This window comes from Rhinolophus sinicus, chromosome 13 (assembly GCF_057876585.1).
Source record: "Rhinolophus sinicus isolate RSI-liver-muscle chromosome 13, RSI-T2T, whole genome shotgun sequence".
In the NCBI taxonomy this organism is placed as follows: Eukaryota; Metazoa; Chordata; class Mammalia; order Chiroptera; family Rhinolophidae; genus Rhinolophus; species Rhinolophus sinicus.
In genome coordinates, this window is record NC_142513.1 from 9,714,839 (window position 1) to 9,739,937 (window position 25,099).

Below are 25,099 nucleotides of genomic sequence, written 5' to 3' on the forward strand. Positions count from 1 at the left end.
TGGGGTTCAGAGGGTTGGGGTGTTCTGATTGGCCAATCACAGCCCAATCCCAGGAGTTGGAAATGGAATCAACAGCCCAACCCCTGAGGGTAAAAGAGGCATGGTCCCCAGAGGAAAATCAGGGCACTATTTCCAGAAGGGGAATATGTGCTGAGCAGGCAGAAACAACCAATATTTATGTCCATGCTCTCTCCCTAGCCTTCTCTGATGGCTCTCTGGCTCCCACCTTCCGTCACAGCTTCTCTTGGGATCAGACTCAAATTCTCATGTCCAAGGTCTCCGAGGGACTGTAGCAATCACACCTTATTACCCGGTCTTGTTGGTCTCATTGTGTAACAGTGGGCAAGTCATGCTCCCACTCTGAGCCTTCTCACCATCCTCTATAAATGAGGGCTGGGGGTGGCATTCGAGTGGTTGAGAGGACAGCTGCTGACCCTTCCTTGTACCTGCTCCATGCAGACAGTGTGCTGAGTGAGAGCCTTAGGCTCACAGCTGCACCTTTCATCACCCGGGAGGTCGTGGTGGACCTGGCCATGCCCATGGCAGATGGGCGGGAATTCAGCCTACGACGTGGTGACCGCCTCCTCCTCTTCCCATTCTTGAGTCCCCAGAAGGACCCAGACATCTACACAGACCCAGAGGTAAATGGCATACCAGGGACTGTGGGGAAAAATCAGTGGCTTCCAGGTCAGCCACATCTGAGTGGCAGCCCAGCTCAGCTCTTTGCTGTGTGACCTTGTCCAGATGACTTCACCTTCTGTGTCTCTTGTTCCTCACCTGTGAAATGAACCTCATAATAGCACCTGCCTAATAGGGTTGCAGGAAGATTAAATGAGATCTTGTAAGAAAGATCTTCATAGTGCCAGCCTCACCATATGAATGCTTTATAAATGATAGCTGAGTGATTTTCCTTTTCTCAGAATATTGTAATGTCAGCTTCTCAAAACTTTTCCCTTTCCTTGGACTTTGAGATGAAGCAAGCTTTCACAATTTCTAACAGATTTAGTTGCTTACTGTGTGCCAGGCCCTGTGCTATATGCTCATCTGTCCATCCATCAGTTTATCCACCCATCTATCCACACCCACCCATCCATCCATCCATCCATCCATCCACCTGTCTGCCTATCCATTCATCCATCCATCAATCCATCCATCCATCCATCCATCCATCCATCCATCCATCCATCCACCCATCCATCCATCCATCCATCCATCCATCCATCCATCCATCCATCCATCCATCCACCCATCCACCCATCCACCCATCCATCCTATTCATCCATCCATCCACCCTTCCATCTATCAGTCTACCCACTGGTCCATTCACCCATCTTTCATTCAGCACCTACTCTGTGCCAAGCCCTGTGTTCAGATATAATCCTCACCTTAATACTCGGCAATGTAACCAAAGGGAATTGGCATTCTCCTTTTTAAACATAATTTTATTTATTATAAATTACAAAAGTAATATATACTTATAAAATAGAAATATACAGATATGCAAGTATATATTTAAAAGTGAAAAGTTTTCTTTATTCCCCTTCCTCTCCAGTTTCACAGAGTTCCCTAACGATGGTTGGGATTGTATCCTTTAAATTATTTATATGCCTTTACAGACATGCACACAACACGCTCACACACATATGAATAGATAGGTGTGTATATAGGATCATATAATGCATGCTATTCTGAAACTTGCTTTTTCTACAAACAACCAGTCTTAAAAATTCTTGACATGTCGGCACACACAGACCAACTCAACCTTTTAAATAGCTGCTATATTTTTTAAACCAATCCTCTATCAATTTACCTTTATGTTATTTCCAGTTTTTCCCTGTTGTAAAGAAGACTGTGATGACTATCCTCATGCCCTTTTCTTCACGTGTGCATGTTATGGGGGTGACGTCAGAAATGGACCCTCTCCCTATTCTAGGTATTTAAATACAACCGATTCCTGAACCCTGATGGATCAGAGAAGAAAGACTTTTACAAGGATGGGAAACGACTGAAGAATTACAGCATGCCATGGGGAGCAGGGCACAATCAGTGCCTGGGTAGGGGTTACGCCATCAGCAGCATCAAACAGTGAGTGTGGGGGAAGGGGAGGCTGGGGGAGGGGAGGCTCCTCCTCTATGTGGATGGCAAACACCCTCCTCTCCCATCAGCCGGGAGAAGGGTTTATGGCAGAGGCTCCAAAAGGATGACCCATGAGCGTCTCCTGCCCACAAATATATTTATTTTTGTTTTGAAAATGTGTGCTATCTTTTAAGAATCAGAAGAACTCACATAAAAAACCAGATTTCTGATTTCTTTTGAAATGATCAGATCTGGCCACAGATTCTTCCCTTCAAGGCTGGTGTCCAAATACCAAATAGCCTGAATACCAAACAGGAGACGTTCCATAGAGCTGACCGTCTGTCTGTAGCTGGTGTGCGTGCTCAGAACCTCTCGGCAGGAACCAGCCAAACATCATGGTCCCGTTTGGTTATTTTAGTGCCTCACGCATTCTCTTCCCTCAACCCCAAGAGCCTCAGCGGCTAGATCACAAACAGATTGGACCAGGGGTTATGACATCTGCCCTGTCCTTCTGTCCAGCCCAGTGTCATCATAAGCTGGGTGACCGTGCGTACCCCTGTCTCCTCAGCTATAAAATGGAGGTGCTGGATGTACTGCATCCCAGGGGTTCAAGACAAAGGAATCGGAAGTTTCTAAGTACTTAATCTACTGCCTGACTCATTGTAGGCACTTAATAAATGTTATTATTGTAATTACTAATATCACTTTTGTTAATGTGTAGGCGTTATGCTAAGTGAATGGGCACATTGCATTAACCTCTTGGCCTCAGGTTTTTCGAACAGTAAAATAGAGATCATAATACAGCCAGCCGCTGCTCTAACGCTTTATGCGGGTGCCTACAAAAATCACTGCGTCATGAGAAATCATGCGATAAAATCCACATGGATTGTGGGAAAAATGGGACCAGGGCTCAACAGTCAAAAACCTCACCAATGACACACTGGAAAAAAAGATAAGCACCTAGGAAAAAATAGTACAGTTCTTTACACATGTTAAATGGTTAAGAAATACCTAAGTGCTGCAGTAAATATGGTGCTTTCCTTTGAAAATGACCTGAAGTTTGCTGTGGAAGTGGACAGTGGATGGAGTTGCTGCTGGGAGCTACTGTGAAACATGAAAGGAGGGTTATCTGAAATGGGGCACCTCATATGAATGATGTGGTACATCACACACACACACACACACACACACACACACACACACACACACACACACTCACCATGAGCTGAGGTCACTGGTGGATAGAGTTTAGGTCAGGATGTGCGTTTTGTGAATTCCTGCTCAGCTCGGTTCAGCTGGGTGCCGGTTTTTACATTTTCCTGTTTCCCTCGCAGATGAAATTGCTCATAAGCTAACTCAAAATTTGCACTACGCTTTATTCGTGCCCTAATATACCGAGCACATTGGAAGAAACTCATGTGTTCAAAACAAGTGCTGTATAGCAGAACCGACTCAGTCTTTGGACAGATAAAGAGAGAGAATGGCCATTAAATGCTTAGCACAGTGTCTGGCACGTCGTGTTTCAATAAATTAGCTAATTTGTTATTATTTTTATCTCAATCGTCACGACAGCCTTGCTAGGTAGGTGACAGTCTAACAGTGACTCAAAAGAGGTCAAGCTGTTTGCCAAGTCATGTACCTGGTGAGTGGAGGTGCCAGGATCTAGATCCAGGTGTGGAGACCCCCACCCACTCTATATAAACTCACCCTCTAGCATCCTACAGATTTGGAAAGGATACATCCCACCTCTTTGATCAGATGGGGAAACGCAAGCCCCGAGTGGGAAAGAAACTTGAGGGTCACGCACCCTTAAGGGTTCGAGCCCAGTTGTGCACCCAGCTCTCCTGTCCAGAGTGTTGACTTCGCTCTAGCCTCGTCTTCCCTCTTTACACACTCAGTAAGATTAAAACTACCTGCATTGGTCCCCTGGGGTGGTGGATGCACGGGAGGTAAAGAGCCAGTCCTGCCCCTTACTGATGCAGGAGGTGCTAAGTAAGGTAAGGCAGGTGGGCAGGAATCAGTTAGCATGAGGTAAAGCTGCCATCACATTTATGGGCACATGGATTACATCATAGAAGCAGTTTGTATACTTAGGAGAGCTTTCCAGAAGATGGCGGTAAAGAGTGCTTGTTCTTGCAAAGTTGGTATATTTTGACAATTTTCCCGTAGACACAGTGAGCTGTCTTGAGGGAAGCATGCCTATTTCTAATCTCACAAAGGCAGCCTGTGGTTAAAGCAGCAGGCCAAGACAGACAGTAAGGGTTCCAGGAGGTTTTTGGGAGGGTGGGATGAGTGTGTGGGGGGAGGGGTCAGGAAGGGTCACAGTCCATACTAATCAGGAGAAGCTAGGCTATGCTGCTATAATAAGTCACCCCCCAGTGTCAGTGGCTTGTCACAACACAGGTTTAGTTCCAACTCACACAAAGTCGGCTGGGTTTAGCGGTTCCTCCCCACCCCATGCAGAGATTCAGGGGCCAGGCGCTTTCCATCTTCCCACCCCACCACCTCAACACGAGGCCCACACAGCTGCCAGGCAGAAGGGAAAGCTGGAGACTTGTGCACTGGCTCTGAAATGCTTTGATGTGGAATTCACACACGTCACTTCTGCTCACATCCCTTCACCCAGAGCTAGACTACGGACCTGTGTAACCACCGAGGGTGGCATGTGGAGGAGTTCATGGGCTTTTGGTGAGCGGTAAACGCCTGTGCTCTGAGTTGGGGTCAGACTCTCAGGAGGAAGCCATTGCTCTCCTGCCTTATCCGGATGTGCCCTCACGCTGCCTCTCCTTCACATCTTCAACACCTCTCTCTGCAGATTTGTGTTCCTCGTGCTGGTGCACTTTGACCTTGAGCTGATCAACCCGGACATGGAGATCCCTGAGTTTGACCTCAGCCGGTATGGCTTTGGGCTGATGCAGCCGGAACACGACGTGCCCATCCGTTACCGCATACGGGCGTGAGCTCTGGGAGCAGACGGAGCTCCGTGTGCTGGCTCCACCCCACCTGCCCCCCGATCACCCAACTTTCTGTGTCTGCATCTGGCCTGGGTGCAGAGCTTTGAATAGCCAACAGTGCCAGCATTAGCACTTTCCTGCGTTTTCCTTAGGAGGTTGGTCCAGGAGAGGAGGGGGAAGGGAAGCTGAGAGAAGGTATAATTCCAAAATGAAGCTCTTTCTGCTCCCGGCTCACCTTGCTCCTCTCACCTCACGATACCCACAAAAGCTGGGGCAGACAGGGCAGAATAGGAGTCCTGACTGCTATGCCCCCAATTCTCAGAGGGGCCAAGGCCTTAACCATTCAAAGCTGATGCTGGCCATAAAAAAACCAATTGGGACCTAGCAATGTGTCCCTTGAAATAAGCTCTGTCTCCAAAGTATTTTAAACTAGCTGAAGCCAAAGGAGTCTCTAGAATATCTGCTTCCCTACATGTCCCATTCCCTCATCTCTCCATTCACACTGATACTTGAGAATATGCAGGAGGGTGTTCCCGAAGCTGGAACACCCAAGGTACACATCGTCACCACCTCCTGACACTGGGCTCTGAGGAGTGCAGCTCTCTGTTCCAGATTCAGAGGCTCTAGATGGGATGAGCTTTGCCAGTACTGAGACTCGGGTCGGGAATAAGGAAGACACAGTCCTCACAGGAGGGCCTCAATGGAAGGAAGCAGCCAGGCTCTTTGGACTGGGCGTGCCAGAAAAAGAGGAGATGTTGGTTTCCTACATTCTAGCTGAGAAGCTCCAGCTGTGGGCATGACCAAGTCTGCAGACCTGTTTTGCTTGGCCTACACTTTTTTTTTAAAATAATACATTAATTGTTTTCATATTATCTTTGAGAGAGTTGATTCAAAAGGTCTAGCTTCTCTTGAAAAGTCAGAAGATCTGGCCATACTGGGCCTATATTCCCAAGGGCAACCATTGACCAGAGCTAAGAAACAGCTACCTCCATTATCTGGGGCATGTGCACTCTGGTTCACCAGGGTTTCTACTTGATGGGAATTTCCCTTTCTGCTTCTCCATTCATAGTAACTCCTGGCCCCTGAAGGCACTCGAGTTTGAGAACCCTGTTCTATCTCTTAGAAGTGATGTTTCGGAGATGACGAGTTCTCAGACCAGTGGTCCATCCTCCTGGGTGCACCACCCTTTGAACAAATAGATCAATGATGAAAACTTGCCTTTCCATCAGCTTAGGAAACACAGACAGCTCAAAGAAAAATTGCCTAGAAAACTATATTATGATGGCAAGTATTATTAGTATTAGGTCCTGTTTTTTGAGGACCCTTTAAATGCCTGTGACAGGCACAGTAGACATAGTATTTCTACTTCTCACGGCATCTCTGCAAGGAGAGGATGGTTATGCCCTTTTTATAGATGAGGAAACAGGCTCAGAGCGGTGAAGTGACTGCCCGGGGTTAGACAGCTCATAAACTCGTAGAATTCGGCAGACTTATGGTCCCAACAGCAAATGCATTCCTCAGGCTCAAGAAGGTGCTGGAAAGGCAGATCTGTTTGATATCAGAGCCAGAGGCACCCATGGGTCGGTGCATCTCATGAGATTCAGACACACATACGCACATAGCTAGGTCCCTTTAGCTTTAGCGGAGACAAAGAGGAGACCTGAGATCTCCTAATGTTTCGGGGATGAGTCTCTTCTCAGAGCAGTGCCAGAGTTTGGGGGCTTCCTTGGCCCTCAGCCTCCAGGTGCTCCCCTTCCCTCACCCCCCCCCCCCCCCCCGCAGGATTCCCAGATAGACACTGTGATTGGCAGGAGGTGGGATATCCCCAGGGAAACCCATCTTCATGCCTGGGTGACCCCCCCAACCCCCCCTCCACTGCTGCCTGCTTCTTAACTCCATAGGAAATCAGGGCTGGCAGCCTCCTGTGGGAGGACGGGGCCGGTTTCCATGACAACCCTCTGCTGCCTTATCCTGGCTTGGAAGGGAAGGAAGAAGGCCCGCAAAAATAGCTGCAGAAGAGCTCTCTGTGAGGCTGCTACCCTGGTGTGCTGGGGAAAAGCCCTTATGACTCCCCTCTTCCAAATCAGGGCTGCTTTGTCACTGAGACAATTCTTACCTATGTTCAAAAAAGAGCCAATGGCCTTTAAAGGCGGTACCTCCTTGGAGCCACAATCATTAAGAAGAGACAGTTCTCCCCTGGTGCCAGAGGTATTGAAGTACAGCATAGGAGAATGATTTAAGCCTTCCCTTGTTTTAATCTTTCTTTTTCTTTCTTCTTTTAAAAAATATAAGTTACAGAGAAAAGAGGGAAAGATGAGTGGGTTAGCTCCTTGCTATAGGTTCGTTAGGAAGGTACCCAGACGTCTTTGTATTTCTTCATAGCTTGCTTTAGAATCACGAAATTGCAAGATGTGTTAGAAACACTCTTAGGTTGACTTAATGAAGTGTTTCCTTACCATCGTCATTATTATTTTTTGCTATATTTTATATGTTGTTTACCAGATATTTTCCTTTAACTAGACTCATTTTTTTAAACTTATATTTGTTCATAAAGGGAACTTTTTTTGATTGCTTCCAGTAATGGACAACATATATCATTTGTTGCCAAAAATAGAAAGTGACTGTGAAAAATAAATTCTCTGGGGAGGGGGTCTCCATGCTGGTGTCACCAAGGCTCAGAGCCTGAGATCTGTGTCTTCTCTGTTACCAAATGAGACGAGCAAGTGTTTGAGTGGCATTAAAGCCAGGCCAGCACCACCCTGAGACTTTCTCCTTGACAGTCACGGGTTGAAAAGGACAGGAGGAGTAAGCTGCTCACCATGTGGGTCACCTGTACATTATGCCTGGTCTGAGTGCCAACCAGGGTCTTTGCCACTGGTGGCCCTCAAGCAAAGTGAGCTGGTGACATGCCACCTGCTCATTTTCCAGGTGGAGAAACAGGCTCTGAGAGTTGAAGTGTCTTGCCAAAAGTCATTGATTTTGATGTTGTTTGTTTTTTAATTTTTTTAACAAGCATAGTGTTTGGTGAGTAGCAGTGATTATTATGCTTTCTGTTTAAATAAAGAGTTCTATTTTCATATAATACTGTTGAGTGGAAATGTGCTGAAATATATTAAACCATTCTTGTATTTGGAACTGCGTCTGAGTGTGATTCAGCTTGAATTGACTATGTCCAGAAAGGCAAGGTTAGCTTCTGGGAAGGGAACACAGAGCACCTACTATGTACCCGGGTCTGGAACAGGTTCTTTAGAATCAAGTCACGCCTCCAGCCACCCTCCAAAGCATATGTTATTGTCTCCATTTTTACAGAGGAAAAAACTGAGGGTCAGAGAAGTGAAGTAACTTGCCCAAGGTCAAGTGGCTAGTAAGAGGTAGACACAGAATTCAAGTGCAGTCTTCTCTGCCTCCTGAGACCGTGTTCAGGATCTTCCCATCAGCAATCCTCCTGGTGGCAGAAGAGGAACAGGGTAGCCACAGAGGACCTTGGGGTGGAGGCTCACAACCCCAAAGCAGAAAAGGTCCTTAAAAATTCACTGGATATTCTCTAGTCTTCACCATGACATATGCATTTATTAAAAAAAAAAAAAAAAAAAGGGGGGAGGCTGAAATGCACTCAATTAGATTTGGAAAAAATTTAAAAGAAAATTGTGGGGTTTTTTTCCTCCCAAATATTTGAGTAAAAAATAACATCCCCAGGCAAATGTCCCTCATATCAGTTTCTTCATCTGTGAGGGGGCCTTGGAGGCACATTTGTTGGGATTCGAGTTGGCTGAGTGATAACCATCTCAACTAACATTAAAATGTTACATTCAACACAGCAGACATTTGTTTCTCTGTCATGCAGATTCAGGAGGCCGGAGGTGATATGGCATCTCCACAGTCACCAGGCCCCTTTCTTCTGGTCCCTCCAGCATCTGTAACCAGTGGTTTCCACCTCAAGGTCCAGTATTGCTACTTGAGTTCCGGCCATTTTGTTCCCATTCCAGACAGCAGGAAGGAGCAAGGAGCAAAGAAGAGAAAATCTTCTGCTTCCATCCCATTGGTCAGAATTTAGTCACATGACACTTCTTGCTGCACAGGAGGCTGGGAAATATAGTCTTTCTCTGTAGAGGGGCACTGTGCCAGGCACTGAGGGAGTGGGGAGAAACAGGGAGTGGCGACTAATGGGTATGGCATTTCTTTTGGGGGTGATGCTATGTTCTAACATTGATTGTGGTGATGGCTGCACAATTCTGTGAATTTACTAAAAACCATTGACTTGTACACTTTAAATGGGTGAATTTTATGGTATATTAATTATATCACAATAAAAGTTGTTGTATATTTTTTAAAGTAAATATTTTGAGCACATCACATGTACTAGGTACTGTTTTAGGCAATGGAGACCCAGCAGTGAGTAAAACAGACCCCCCCACCCCCAAAAAAATCCCTGTCCTCATGGAGTGACATTCTCATGGGGGAGGCGGCAACGGGCTCGGTAAATAAGTAAAATATAAAATATTGCAAATGGTGATAAGGGCCACAGAGAATAAAGGAGAGAAAGGGGATGGGGAAGTGAAATTCTAAATAGGGTGGTCAAGGAAGGCCTCTCTAAGGTGACTTTTGAACAGAGCCTGAAAGGAAGTGAGAGGAGTAAACCATGTGGGTATCTGAGGGAAGAATGTTCTAGAAAGATGAAACAACACGTGCAAAGGCTCTGAGGTAGGTAGCTTTTCAGCAGTTTCCAGGAACAGGAAGGAGGCCAGTATGGTTGGGAGCCAGGGAGGGTCCCGCTTTGAGAAGGGACATGATCTGATTTGTATTCTAGTAGGATCCCTCTTACTGTGTGTGTGTGTGTGTGTGTGTGTGTGTGTGTGTGTGTGTAATGGGTTGTATGGGGGGTGGGCAGGAAGCAGAGAGACAGGCGAGGAAGAGACTGCGATAATCCAGGAAGGTCTCTGCACTCCTAGATTTTATTTTCAGGCAGAAGAGACAACCCAACAAAGAAGCAAGTCAACATAAATGTCAGTTACTGAGAGGGCTCTGAAGACAAGCAAACAGCCCAACGGAATGTGATTGTAACGTGGAGATGGAGATGGCCATGACCATGGAGATGATCAGGAAAGATCTCTCTACAAGGAGATGGCATATGAGCTGAGGTCTGAGTGGAAAGTAGCCAACCTTGCAAAGAACTAGGACAAGACCATTCGGGGGCGGGGGGGGGGGGGAGGGAGGACAGCAAATGTGAGGCCCTAAAGAGGAAAAGGGCTTGGTGTTTGAGAAACAGTGAGAATGCCAGGGAGGCTGAGATGCTGGGGCCGGGTGAGGGGTGGCAGGAGATGTACCTGGAACATGCCTTGGCAGCCATGATGAGGACCCTGGTCTTTATTCTAATTACCCAGGAAGCCATTAGAGAGTTTAAGTAGGAAAGTCAACAACAGCTTTCCTTTAAATGGAATCAATTTAGCTTCATAAGAATTTCATTCCATCGTCTTTATTTTTCTCATTCCATGGTAGAACAGTGAGAACTCAAATTCCTTTAATGCACTGGTGTTTGGGAATCCTGGCCATTTGAGAAGTGATCCAGAGGGGTGTGTCTGTGGGGAAGGAGGATGATGAATGGGCAGCGTGCTATCCTTTTGCCCTGGGACCTCCCCTAGGGCCTCCGAGTGGCCTGGGAGAAACTAGGCTTCTGTACCCACTTTATGCAAGCCTGGGAAGGTGGATCCTTGCAGTGAAGAGGGTCTCTGTGTGCCTTTATTTCAAGTGTTCTGAGAGCTGACCACTGTGGGAAAAACACTGATTGCTTGGCCAAGAGCCAAATCTCCAACCTCTTTGCTAAAAGATCTTAGGCAGCCATGTGCTAAGAGACAATAGGTCCAACCTCTAAATCAAGACCTGAGTTGAGGCCAACCTCTAAATCAAGCCAAATATAGGTATCAGGCACCTCTTGCCAGTAATTGGACTAGTGGTAGTCATGTGACCCAGCACAGGCCGATGAGCTGGTCAGGGAAGTCTGTGGGAAGCTTCAGACATGTGCGAGAAGTTCCTCCTTCCTCCCTATCTTGGAGCTGTCATGTGAGAATGTGGCCACAGCAGCCATCTTGTGATTATGAAAATAAGAGAATGTTGGAGAAATCAGCCAAGAATCCTGAGACCTTTAAGCTGCTTCTATGATAGACCATGGTACCCCCTGCTTCTGGATTTTGTGTTAAATGAGATAATTAATGTCATTACTGTTTAGACTCTACTTAGAGCTTGTAGAGCACGGTGACTAAGAGCACAGGCTCTGCCTGGGTTTGACTCTCTGCTGAACCACCTAATATTACCAGAGTGATTTGGGGCATCTGTCTGTGCCCCAGCTACTTCACCTGTAAGATAGGGATAATGGATAATGATAACATCTCCCTTATAGGGTTTTTGTGAGCTTTAAATGAGTTAATATTGTCAGTCATAGCCAATGGAGGAGACAGAAAAATGAGTCTCTAGGTTAGCTTCATAATAGAGTTTTCCAGACGAAAGCGAAACTAACCCAGACTAAAAAAGTGACACTGGATCTGGGTTTTGAAAGGTGAATAGGAGTCCATTGTGTGGGGAATAATGGTTGAGATTGGGGAAGCATTCTAAACCGTGGAAACAGCATGATCAAAGACTCTGTATCAATTATCTGTAGCTGTGTAACAAACAACCCCAAAATGTAGTGGCTTAAGACAAAATTATTTTACTATTTCTCATGGTTTTGTGGGTTGGCAGGGACTTCGCTGGATGGTTCTTCTGCTGGTGTCACTTGAGTTACCTCTCAGGTAGCTGCACTCAGATGGCAGGTGGGGCTGCAGCATCTAAGATGCTGCCTTGGCAGGGACCACTAACAGGCTGTGCTCAGCTGGGATGTCAGGATGGCTGAGCTGCTCTCTTTCCGGGGCTTCTCACTCTCCATGTGGCCTCTCCATATGTTCTTTTCAGCAGTGTAGCAGGGGTCAGACTTGTGCCTTTATAGCTCTCCCTTGGTTCTTGGGGGAGGTGGGGTTAGAGGAAGGATAAAAGTGGGGGAGGGAGATCAGAGAGGAAACAGATGCGATCAGGAAGGGGTGGACAAGGTTGGTCAAGGGTAGATAGGAGAGACTTTAGTCCCCAAAGGTAGAAGAGCTGGATTTTAATGAAATATTATCTTAGGAGAATCAGTTAATTAGTTCTTGATCTCTGTGGCTTTGATTTCTTCCTTTTGCTGACTCGCTCCTTTTCCAATGCATCTTGGAGTTCCCGAGCCCTGCTGCAGCGAAGACATATTAGTTTACCTCTAATTGCTCTGCTGGAAGCCCGTGCCTCAGTCCATCCTGGCCCTGCATTTCATCATCACTTGGCCACTAATCCTGGGAGTTAATGGCTTTGGCAGAGTCCAAGTCACAAAGGGGCATAATGGAATACATGCAGGTTTACCTATCTCCCTCTGTGGGGACCCTCTGGTGGTGCCCAAATTTCCTCCCAGAGAGGGAACCCAAGAGACCATATCAAGGCTTGGCACAGAACATTACATGTAGTAAACACTCTAAAATGTCAGGTCGCAGATGGGTGGGAATGGTGGAGTGAGTGGGTAGATGCAAGGGTGGGTGGGTAGGTTGTGGGGTGAATGGAGGGATAGATGGATAGGTGAGTGGGAGGGTGAGTGGTGCATATATTTGTGATGGTTAAGTGATTGGGTAGGGGGGATGAATGAATAGGTAGATAGATGCATGGGTGGGTGGGTGGATGAGTGAGTTGAGGGTAAGCATTGGGTGTATGAACAAATGGCTGGGGAAGTGAATGGATAGATGGGCAGGTCAAAAGAAAAATGATGTGTGAATGATGGATGGACAAATGGTGGGTGGGTGGGTGGGTGGGTGAATGAGTGGGTGGAAAGATGAATAGTGGTTAGAATACGTAAATAAACAGAAAGAAAGATGAGTTAATGTGTGAGTGCATGGATCGATGGGTGAGTGGGTAGATAAATGGGTGGATGTGTAGTCGGATAGCTTGGTGGCTGAGTATGGAGGGATGGATGGATGGTTGAGTTGATGGGTGAAAGATGAAAAGAATGGGTAAATATTTAGGGTGGTCAGAAAACCAAGTTCGTCTATTTACCAGGAAACCTAGGACTTGATAAAGGCAACCAAACTAGCATAGAACTGGCATTAGAATCAGACATCTAGTCACTCAAGGATCATCCAACAGCTAATAGATCTTCTTTAGATAGAATATTCAGCCCAAGGGTGAGAGAGCGAGAAAGAATTTTAAATGAGGTCCGACACGTGCAAAGCATTTAGGACAGTGCCTGGTATATACCAGTAGTAACTGCTCAATAAAGTGAGCTGCTATTATTGTGTGTGTTAGTATTGCTGCTGTTATGTTAATGTGTATTTACCAGTGTTAGACATGGTGCTAAGAATTTCCTATGCATTATCCCATTAGCACCGCCCCCAGCAACCCTAGGAGGTAGAGTCTATCATTAGCCCCATTTGCCCCACGATTATGATTAATATTATTAGGTAAGACAAAAGAAAAATGGGCGAGAAGACTGGAGTCCAAGCTGATGGAAAAATCCCTGGGACTGCTAGGTCTTTGGACAAGGCCACAGTGAAGAGCCGTTGTCCTGAGTGACAGTCACTCAGAGATGTCAGTGATTTCCTTTGAGCCTTTGGGTACCCCCATAACCACCCTCATAAAGCAATTATTCCTTCCCAGGGGTTCGTGGGGGAGAGGGAAGTGGGGATTAATTAGTCCTGCTCAGTGCCCAGAAGTGCCAAATAACCTGAGTAGGACACTCAGTGGGATTATAAATAAATGATGGCTGGCATGGAGTCCAAGAAAAAAAAAATCTGACTTCAAATGGACACGTCTCTTGCCAGCACAGTTTAGAGTGGGATTCACTTGTATTTACATGGATGAATCGGGCCAAGTTGACCTCACTCAGCCTTGGGGAAAACTCTCAACACCTCTCAGTGGGAAATCCCAGAGGCCTGAGCAGAAGATAGTTTGTGACTCTATGTTGGTACTCGGCTGCCCACTCACTAGTTGACCACTGGAATGCTGTTCCCCTCAATGAGATTTTTAGTTTTCCATCTGCAATGGTTGTACTTGAACTCTTATTGCAGGGCCCCTTCTCTATAGAACCTTCCGAGTTTTATTGCTTTTTTTCTGTCCTGTTTCCTGTAAGTTCGTTTTCTTTTTGCCCTGTTTCTTGTAAGTACATTATAACATGGTAAACTTCTGGTTAGTGGAGAGAGAATTGTATCAGTTGAGCTCTTTGGGACATAAATGACAAAATCACAGCCCAATCTGGCTTAAGTGAAAAGGAGTATTTACTGACTCACATAACTGAAAAATCCAGAGGCATTGCCATCAGGCATGGCTGGATCCAGGGGCTCTAGTGACATGTTGGGACTTAGTATCTCAATGTCTGGACTCTCCTTTCTCCCATATTGGCTTTCATTCTAGGTAGTCTCTCCAATTATGATGACAGAAAATTCTAAGCAATGAATACCAGCTGCTTTCAATTAACTTATAGTATTTTCATTCAGAACATAAAAATTCTAAATTGGGCACTGTGCAGAGCTGAGAGACCAGAAAGAGGCAAGACTATGAGGCAAGAAGCCTGGGTCAAAGAGCCAATATTTCAAAGAAGACAGAGCAAAAGGATGGAAAAATTCTGAAAATTATTAAAAAATAACACAGTTGAGCTGCTGAATCAGTTCTCATACCACTCTCCTCCTGAATTTTTATGTGAGATAACTAAATATCCTTATTCTTTAAGTCCCTATTAGTTAAGTATGCAGTTACTTGAGATGAGCAAGACCGACCAGCTCCCGCCCTTGGGTAACGTACAATTTGTCAGACAATGAGAGCTATCCATGAGTAAGTGCTTTCTACAAATTCCTCATCATAATCCTATAAAGCTGGAACTCTCTTTATTTCCACCCCCATTTTACAGAGAGAAAAGTTGAGGCCCAGAAAGATTAGACCACTTACCCAAGGTCATTCTGCAAGTAAGTAATGACATCAGTCATTCTACTCTCCAGAACTTGCTCTCTGAACCACTGGATAGGCAACACTGCCTTCCTGAATAAGCTCGTGCTAAATCCTTGTTGAGCAAATGAATGGACAAGTAGTAGCAACAGGGCTGTTTGCTGAAAAGTGACAGAGCTGTTTTCATTGTCTGTACTTCCAAGATCCAGGTATATCTAGATGCTCCTTATCTGACTCTGGAGCCAGACTTTGCAGGAATCAAGCCACGCAGAGGGAAGAATCTGAATGACATGGAATATCTAGCACTAGTCTTGGGCTTGGGGAAGACTCCCCTGGTAGAGCCTTCTGGCTGTGAAATTGCCCAGCTATCCCCACCACCATCATCCCAGTCCAAGCCCTATTACTGCTGTCCTAGACAACTGCAGAAGTCGCATGATGGGTTTCTGCTGTCACTTTTTGTCTCCCAACACTCCATAATGCACACGGCAGCTGGAAGAATCACTTTAAAACATATCAGCACACGGGACTTCTCTGCTTAAAACTCTATCATGGCTTCCCAACAATATTAGAAAAAAACTCAACCTTGAGTATAAAATCCCAATGAAGCTCTTCATGGCTTGGTCTGCCCACCTCTCTAAGATCCCTTCCCAAGTCGATTTCCACCTAGGGCCTTTGCTCTTTTTGCTTCCCCTGCCTGTACCTCTTTTCTCAGAACTTCTCACAGTTGTCTTCTCCCTGCTCTTGGGTTCTCAGCTTAGATATGTCACCTCCTTTAAGAAGCCCTCCCTGCCTGACCACCCTATCTAACTTGCTGACACCTCTCTCAGGCATGCTCTTCCTCTTGTTTACTTTTCTTCGTGGTGTTTATCATAATTCGAATGATGTGGTTTATTTATTTACTTATTTATTCATTGTATTCTCCACCAGAGTATAAATCCACGAGCATAGGACTGTCTGTTTTATTCTTACTGTACCTTCAGTGTCTAGGGTAGTGCTTGGATTATAGTAGGTGTTCACTAATTATTGATTGCAGAATAGCATTTCCAGACCGGGACATTAAATTAATCCAGGGTTTCTCAACCTTGGCACTATTGACATTCAGGGCTGGAGGATTCTTTACTGTGGAGGTCTGTCCTGTACATCGGAGGACGCTTAGCAGCATCTCTGGCGTCTGCTCACAAGACGATGGCACCTCGGACAAGAGTCATGATGATGGAGGTGATGTGAATGAGCAGATTAAAGATATATAATAATATTATGGAAACAAATCCCTTAATTTTAGAAATGAAGAAAAGGGCCAGAAAGGGGAAGGACCTTACCTTGGGACCTGGTGGCTTATTCACGGCTTTTCTCCTCCAGAGCAGGGGGCTCATTACCCGAGCACTTGTTTACTTATCATGCTGTAAATATGTATTTGAAAAAATAAATGAGGAAATGGAAGGCCCACTATGGCATCCTTATGGAAGCCTTGATCACCTCTCCAGGTAAATCCTTTCGTTAAATATTCATTTCTGGGGATTATTTGATTGATTTTGTCTCCTCCACTGGACAGGGAGCTCCATGGGGAGGACATTTCTTTTACTGAGCCTGGCACAGGACCTGGCACACAGGAAATTCTCAATAACCAGCTATCCAACGTAATGTGAATGAATGTTTGAATCACCAGGCTATATAAACTAGCTCACCCCTTACTCTCTGCCCCTCACCTTACTTAATTTTTCTTCTTAGCAGTGATCACCAACTGCCACATTATGTATTTGTTGATGTATTCTTGTCCACCTTCCCCCCTAGAATCAAGAATTCCAATCTGGAATTACATTTTAGAATCTAGAATGGAAGCTCATGAAACCAAGGGACGTTTAAAATTGCAATCTGACCCCATCCCCGCCTCTATCCCTTTCCTTCACTTCATTATTTCCCCAGCACTTATCACTGTCTGACATATTCTTTGACTTGTTTTTGATATGTCTCCAGCCAGTTCCACAAGGGCCGAACGTTTGTGTTTGGGTCACAGCTGTATCTCAGACGTTTATCCTAGTGTCTTGCACACAGCAGGCACTCAACTCAGGTTGTTGACGGGACTGAGAAAGGCGGGGTTGCGAGGAAGTCAGTGGAGGTAGTCAGGTAGAAAGGGTAGGGCTGCCAGGCTCCTCCTCGCCCGAAACCCCCAGCCCATGCCTAACCTCACCAGCAGGCTGGGCCGGGCAGGCAGGAGTTAAATGGCGCGCACGCCCGCGACCCGCAGGTGGCGCCGTCCCTCCTCGGTGCCGGACTCCCGGCGCTCTGAAGTGCGGGACAGAATCGCAGCGAGCGCGGAACCGAAGCTCAGCCCCGACTTGTTGATCTCGCCCAAGCCGCCGCCGCCGCCGCCGCCGCCAGGGCAGGAGGAGGAGGTGGAGCAGGAGGCGCCGCCCGTTCGCGATCCTACCACCCGCGCCCCACAGCGTCCGCCTGCGCCCCCAGCCTCGGAGAGCCCGACCCGGCTTCGCAGCGTCTGCAGCCCCGGCACGTCGCCTGCCCGGCAGGCGTAGGCCGGGCCCGGCCCAGCCCCCGGTCCGCCGCTGCCCGCGGGCGGGGGCGCCCGGGCGGCCGGGGCGATGCGCGGTCTCTGGCCCCGGGAGGCGGCCGCCCTGGGGGTGAGTGTTTGGGTGTGCGGTCCGAGGCGGGGGCGCAGGGGTACAGGAGCTGGAGGCTCGCCTGCCGCGGCTCGGCCTGATGGTCTGTCTACTCAGGCACCACGGCTCCAAGCTGGGCTTGGCGGGGGGTGGGGGGGGAACAAGGGCTGGGGCCTGGGGAGACGCGTGATCTTCTTTCCTGGGCGAGAGGAGAGGGTGTGAGCCTCAGTGCGGGGGGGGGGGCTCAGAGGAGCCCCCCAAATCACCAGTGCGCGGTGGGAGAAGGGCAGCACGTTTTGAAAAGGCCAGAAAATTCAGCTTGTTTCCCCGCCTCCCACCTCCCCCACCCCTTCCCTTCCAAGCCCCGGGAAAGGCGCAGAACACGGAGTTATAAAAAGCCATCACAGGAGAGGAACGAGGAGGTGGAGAAGGAGAAGGAGGAGAAGGGGGCGGGGAAGGAGCTAGGGGAGGACGAAGCAGGTAGATCCCCAGGACTCTGCGCGCCCATCCTGCGGTGGGTTAGGGGGCGCAGAGGGAAGGGTGGGACCCCTCGTAGAGCTTGGCTTTGCTGTCTTCAGGGCTCATCTCGTCGCTGGAGCGACCTCAAGAGACGCTCCCGCGGCTTGGGGAGAAGGGTCGCTCCAGGATGGCGGGGCTGTCGTGACCACCCTGTCTGTTGTGACCTCCGACAGGTGGGCACCTGAAACCCCCCCAGAATTCCCCCCAAATCTTTTAAGTTTTAGCAAAAGCAAACCTGGTGCCACTCAAATCCTAATTATCTCTGAGCGGGGGAAGGAAACGATGTGAAGTCTTTTTTTAAAAAAGTTTTTTCATGCAGCACCCCTCTCTCCCCATTCCCGGGCCAGGTTCGGGACTCGTCGGGGAGACCTAGAGAGAAGCGAGTTTCAGCACTCGACGGGACGGACAGCGCCCCGGGCGGCCGGATCTGGCCAAGGCGGCAGAAACCGGGGTGGGGCTTCCTGGGTGCCTGGGGCGCCTCTTGAGGGCCCTTACCCAGCTCTGAAGGGCGGCCCCTCCCTCCATCCATGGGGTGGGGCGGACTTCAGCACTGGCTGGAGGGACAGCGCCCAGTCTTTCTGCCCCCTTGAGCCACTTAGCATCCGGAAGGTCAAGGCCGGCTGGTGCCCGGGTGGAGAGGTGGGGAGGGGCTGCGCCCAGCTCCCTGTTTGCTGACCTGCTTCCGCTTTCTACCTTGCAGCCGTCGGGATGGAGGTGAGAAGACGGCCGTGACGCCCTTCTGCGCGGCCCCCTGCTCCCGCAGCAGCCCACAGCGCTCCCTGCCCCCCTCCCCCGCAGCGGCCCGCCTTGCTGCCCAGTGACAGCGGCCTGGGGGGGCAGGGGGGGCAGGGGCGGCCGGACCAGCGATGCCGGCGGGCATGATGAAGCATGGCTCCCGCTCCACCAGCTCGTTGCCGCCCGAGCCCATGGAGATCGTGCGCAGCAAGGCGTGCTCGCGGCGCGTCCGCCTCAACGTCGGGGGTCTGGCGCACGAGGTACTTTGGCGTACCCTGGACCGCCTACCCCGCACGCGGCTGGGCAAGCTCCGCGACTGCAACACGCACGATTCGCTGCTCGAGGTATGCGACGACTACAGCCTCGACGACAACGAGTACTTCTTCGACCGCCACCCAGGCGCCTTCACCTCCATCCTCAACTTCTACCGCACTGGGCGGCTGCACATGATGGAGGAGATGTGCGCACTCAGCTTCAGCCAAGAGCTCGACTACTGGGGCATCGACGAAATCTACCTGGAGTCTTGCTGCCAGGCCCGCTACCACCAGAAGAAGGAGCAGATGAATGAGGAGCTCAAGCGTGAGGCCGAGACCCTACGTGAACGTGAGGGCGAGGAATTCGATAATACATGCTGTGCAGAGAAGAGGAAAAAGCTCTGGGACCTACTGGAGAAACCCAATTCCTCCGTGGCTGCCAAGGTAAGCCTGGGATCTGGTGGCGGGGGGGGGGGGGGGGGGGGGGGGGGGGGGGGGCTCTTCCTGTGTCCCCAGATTGAAGACCACAGCTGGAGGACTCTGGCTTAGTTCCCAAATATGAAGACCAGAAAGGCAGAGGGGCCATAGCCGAGACCTCAGAGGCGAGGACCAACCCCTTCAGAGTGTTCCTATGTGGCGTTGATCACCCCATCCTTTTATTATTTAATACTTTATATCCGACTTTGTTGGAGAAAAGGATTTACAGAGACTTATAAAAACCCACAGCAAGAGGATAGACACTGCAAATAAGAAAGAGCACAGAGAGGTGATTAAGCCTTGCCAGAGTGGAGTAGAGTTGAATTTGGTCTACTCTCCTTAATGCTCTCTTGTGGAGTCCCAGACCCAGGCTGGAGGAGGTGTTACCCTACTCTTACTTATCCCTGTATTTTTAACCTCAGTTTGCTCCAAGGATGGAATGAAAGCAACTTACAGATTTGCTTGGACGTTGAGAGACTGTCAGGCAGTTTTAACATAAGAAAAATGAGGCAAAGGGACTTTGAGAGGTGGGTGTGTGCACACATGATGTATGCAGCTGGCTGTGGAGGCTTGTGGGCGAAGGGTCACCCTTGGTTTGTTCTTTATTTATTTGGTGAGTTAAATCTAAGAAAGGTTTGATGCAGCTTGTGAAGATGCTTTGGCTGTTGGAAGAGGATGTAAATTTCAAAATAGGAGAGAAAAATGAAACAATTTGAAAAAATACAGCAGAAGGAGGCAGGAATGAGTTTGATTATACCGAGTGGGCCAGAGAGTCCTTTGTGCTGCTGGGTAAAGGCAGAGGCTGTGAGGGACTGAGAGAGGCTTTGAATGGGGGCCAGGCCAGGCCAGGACATCATTGGTTGATGAGCAACTTCTCTGTGTCAGGCTGGGATGCTGGGATGCGCCTGAGAGATGGGGGCCTGTCTTCATGTGGCCAACATGCTGGGTGTCAGGATAAATGACAACATAGTGTGTTCACTATAAAAGAGGTCATGTGGGGCCCAGGCACAGCGCAAAAAAGAGAGGTGTTAATGTCAAAATCTAGGAAGACCACGTTGGGAAAGAGGTGTTGAAGATAACTTGCTCTCTGACAGTAGGACCAAAAATGGGGGGGGGTGGGGGGAGGAGCAGGGTGAGATAGGTCAATGTATTAATGGAAAAAAGGAACAGGGGAGGAGGAGGTCTACATGTCAGCCATGATGCATTAGCTAGGGCTGCCTCCATCCAGCCTGGCCTCTCATTGTGGAATCCCCTTGGCACAGTTAACTCCTCTCTCAGCTGCAGGACTGGGTCTGAAGGTGACCCTGTGGGGTCCTTTTCCCGGATCTGACTTCCCAAGGAGAGGCCTATGAGAGTGGATGCAGGAGGGGGTGGCTGGTAGAACGGTGGAGGGAGGCCCACAGGTTTTCTCTCTTCCCTGTCAACCCTAAAGAGGACAGAGAGATTTTCTGTTCTGAGGCTGTGGGCTGTCTGGTCATAATCCTGCCCCTAGAAGCCTCTCTTAAGACAGAGTCACTCACCCTCAGCCGGCTTAGGATCAACAGATTTATTTTGCTATTTCCAGGGCTGGTTCGTGCTTTCCACACCCTATTTAGGCCCATCATGATTCTCCTGCCTCCCTGCCCTGTCCCTAAGACTTAAGAGTGAGGGGCGGGAGAGGGGAGGGTCACCCTCTCAGAGAAAAAACAGGCAAAGGGCAGTTTTGGGGTTGACATCTGGCAGCAAGGCAGAGGAGCTCAGGCTTTCAAAAGATGCTGTTTGGGAATAAACAGCCTCATCTCTCCCTGGGGTTAATCTGCTTGCAGGGACGAACTTTGTGACCTCTCTGTGATCCCAGGCTCAGCCGGCACACAGACCTGGCAGACGGCTGGTCGAGGATATTTTGCTTCCAGAGCTGAAATGAGAAGGCAGACAGGCTCGTTGGCCCTCAGTATAGAAATCCTGACTGCCATTGATCAAACATCTACTGTGTATAAAGTGCAATGACCCAACTACGTAGTACTTACACCAATTCTCTATTATTACCCCACCTTTCTCAAATAGGGAGGCTCAGAGAGGTTACGTAACCTGCCTAAGGTCACATAACAGGCAACACAGGAGTTGCCAGAAATTCAAACTCAAGTGTGATTTTGAAGACCCTGTTCTTTCCATAGTGATGAAGTGCCATAGTCTCCTTCCCAGTCTCCCTACTTCCACTTTTGCCCCCTGCAATCTACTGCCCACACAGCAGCCACAGTGAGCTTTTCCAAAAGTAAATTGAATCACATTATTTATCTGCTTAAAATCCTCCAGAGGTTTCCCATCACACTCAGAATAAAATCCAAACCTTCACCACGACATACTAGACCCTGTTAAATCCAGCCCCATGACTCCTCTGAGCTTATCTCTTCTACTCTCCTCTAGTTCACTTGATCCAGCCCCACTGGCCTCCTTGCTGTTCTCTAAACAAGTCAAGCTTTATCCTACCGCAGGACCTTTGCACTTGCTGTTCCTGCTGCCCAGAATGCTCTGCTCAGATTGTCTCATGTCCGGCCGCTTCTCCTTATTCCTCATTTAGCCAGATCTCTGCCCAAATATCCTCTCCTCAGAGAGACCTTTCCTGAGCCATGTGTAAAACAGCCCCTTTCTCTTAGTCTCTGTCATATTGTGCAGCGTCTTTCCTGCCTGATCTTTAAGCACCATCTGAAATGGTGTCTGCTTCCTTTTCTTTCTCTGCTTCTCTCCCACAGGAGTGTGAAGGCCCTGAGTTGTACTCACTGCTCTGTTCCCAGCACCCAGCATGGTGTGTGGCACAGAGGGTCTCAGATAACGACATGTAGAATAAATGAGTGGACCAAGCAGTCAGCCAGTCACTGTATCTCAGGGTTTGAGGATCTGTCACTCCTTCCTCTCTGCCCACCTGCAACTGTTCCCTGTGCCTCTGGCCTCCTTCAATCTGTACTTTGCTACCTCACCCCCCACCTATCCCCCCAACTTGGATGGCTTGCTTGTCACACAGTGAGACCTGTGGAAGCTTCTCAGAGGTCACAGATTGAGGAGGTAAAATGGAGGCTCATCGCTGGGTGACGGTGAGATACAGAAATGGCCATATCTAATATGTTTAAGAGCAAGGACAGACCCAGGTTCCAGACCCAGCTCCACCACCCTCTCCAGTTTCTGGCCTTAGGCAAGTTCTTCAGCTCTGCAAGCCCAGCCTCCCACCTGCAAAATGGAAATGAAAGTCGCACCTTGCAGGGTCTTCATGAAATTGTGTTAGTCACACTTGAGCACAGCGCCTAGCACATAGTAGGTGGGACTTATTATAAATAATAAGGAGCAGAGTCCTTTCTGTATGGCTGGGTGGGCTGAGTTGCGGCCAAGCCTTTCCTGTGATAGCAGTACTGGGAGGCGGAGCTGACAGCTGTTAATAATTGATGGGATGTTCTGGCAACACAGAAACAAACCAAAGCACAGGTCCTCGCCTTCACCATCAGGGGAGTGAAAAAATCAAAATCCATTAGGTGAAAGGCAGTGTGATTGATTTCTGTTTGGAAGCTGGGGTCAGCCCCAACAAAGTGAGAGGGTTTTGATGCTGGGCCACCACTGGGTCTCTGCTTTCTTGGAAAACTCTATAGGCTTTTCTCAATAGGAGAGGGTGGGAACTAATTTGCCAGGCAAGGAGTGTCTACGTTCCCTGGAACGGTCTCAGGGTTCAAGCCCTAAAAGAATTCCCTAATTTCCAGAGTAGCTGCTGTTTATTGTGCCAGGCGCTGATCAGTGGAATTTTGCATCCACTGTCGCATTGAAATCCCTTCAACAATCCAGATAGTCTGCCAGTTTGAGCTACAAGTAACAGAATAGAAAACTCAAAGTGGCTTCTATAAGGAGGAAGATGTATCATCTTACACAACAGGAAGTTCCTTTCGGCTCGATGCCATCAGGATTCTAGATTCTTTTCATCTTTCTGCTTCTCCAACTCCTGCAGGTGGCTTGGTCCTCAGGCTTGATGTCTCATGTCACAAAATGGCTACCCAGTTCCAGTCTTCAAATGTAGACACTTAATATGTGCAACCAATAAAGAGGGGCATTTCTTCCTATACTCCACGTTTTTCCCTGAGAGGCAAAGCTTTCCCAGGAGCGCCGCAGCAGACTTCATTAGAAATCCCATTGGCCAGGATCAGGTCACATGCTCACTCTAGCTTGCAGGCAATCCTTGGAAAGCAGGTATCTGGCAATTTAAGATGACAGAGGGAATGCATTTGATGAGTGGTGTTACAACTCTTACAAAGAGGAAACGGAGGCTCCGAGAGGTGAAGTCACTTGCCAGAGCTCACACAGCTACATGCTCAGTAAATATATGTCAAAGGAATGAAAAGGGCAGACTAGAGTTTGAACCCTGGTCTGGCTCCCAAGCCTGTGTTTCTTAATCCTGAAATCATTCAAGCTCTCTGGGCTTCAGTGAGCTCATCTGCAGAATGGTGATAAAGCAGTGCCCGCGACTTTGGGCTGTTTTGATGATTCAATGAGATTTCAGATATAAATATAATTTGCAAATGGAAAGTACTTTCTAAATGTGGATTATTGTTATTATTATATTCAAAAGAGGGACAGTGGTCAGTATTTGGCCCATCACACATTTGATTAAGAATCAATTCTGAAGTCCAACAGATGTGGTTCATTTTCAGCTCCATCCTTACCAGGAATATGACCTCGGGCAAATTCCTTTCCTTCTCTGAGTCTCAAGTTTCCTCATCTAGAAAGTGGAGTTCACCAAGCAGGGCCATTAGAAAACAATCTGCGTAAGGGACTTAGCCCAGTGCCCAGGCCCATGGTAAGCATTCAATAAAATGACAACAGCCATTCTTAGTGTCATCCCTGAATTCCTCTGTTCTAGCTGCAACCCTGGTTGGCAGCCTTTCCTATTGCAGTGCTGTAGACCGTAGGATCACTGCCTGCCCCTTTCAGATTTCATGCCTAGTGTGATGATGCTTCTGCTTTCTTCGCCTAAGCCAGGGGGTTTCCTGCATTATCATCAAGAAAAAGGAGGGAAACCAACTCGGAATTCATGGGACTCGTTAGTGTTCTGAGTCATCTGGCTGAGGCTTTGCTGGGCCTGACCCAATCACCCAGAATATTTGTATTTATTCCTGGGAGACGATATGCCAGAGATTCAGAATCCTGGCTGTGGTGCCACACAGGACTGGGTTTGAGACCTAGCCCTGCCACTTCCTAGCTCTGGACTTTGGGCGTATCACTTCCCCTCCCGTAGCTTCCATTTCCTAATCTGTTATCGAGAGTGATCATAAAACCCACCTCACAGGGTTGACTGGAGGATCAAGTATGATAGTACCTGTAAAGCGTTGAAGATGGGCTTTGTAAATCTAGTATCCCGATTGATAAAGGGGGATACAGCAGGAACAGCAAGTGCAAAGGTCCTGCGGTAGGATAAAGCTTGACTTGTTTAGAGAACAGCAAGGAGGCCAGTGGGGCTGGATCAAGTGAACTAGAGGAG

The 25,099-nt window shown here is 48.3% G+C and overlaps 2 protein-coding genes across 7 annotated transcripts in view; both read left to right on the forward strand.

Annotated features, from left to right (window-relative positions):
- The window catches only part of PTGIS (prostaglandin I2 synthase), a 41,763-nt gene extending 33,598 nt beyond the window's left edge, over window positions 1-8,165 (forward strand). The window contains exons 8-10 of the mRNA XM_019756170.3: window positions 460-641; window positions 1,934-2,085; window positions 4,892-8,165. Of these exons, the coding sequence (XP_019611729.3) occupies window positions 460-641; window positions 1,934-2,085; window positions 4,892-5,036 (479 nt within the window). The 3' untranslated portion in view covers window positions 5,037-8,165. The remainder of the gene's footprint in view (window positions 1-459; window positions 642-1,933; window positions 2,086-4,891) is intronic.
- A 9,013-nt stretch (window positions 8,166-17,178) lies between these two features.
- Window positions 17,179-25,099, forward strand: part of KCNB1 (potassium voltage-gated channel subfamily B member 1) — an 85,714-nt gene continuing 77,793 nt past the window's right edge. For 5 of the 6 annotated variants that reach the window (XR_012491057.2, XR_012491056.2, XR_012491059.2 and 2 more), the window contains exons 1-2: window positions 17,179-17,644; window positions 18,843-19,575. Coding sequence is in view for 2 of the 6 variants with exons in the window: in XM_074317265.2 (XP_074173366.2) it covers window positions 19,009-19,575 (567 nt within the window). In the remaining 4 variants the exon portion in view is untranslated. Of the gene's footprint in view, window positions 17,645-18,201; window positions 18,316-18,842; window positions 19,576-25,099 lie in introns of all 6 variants that reach the window. The other variant, XM_074317266.2, reaches the window with a different exon arrangement.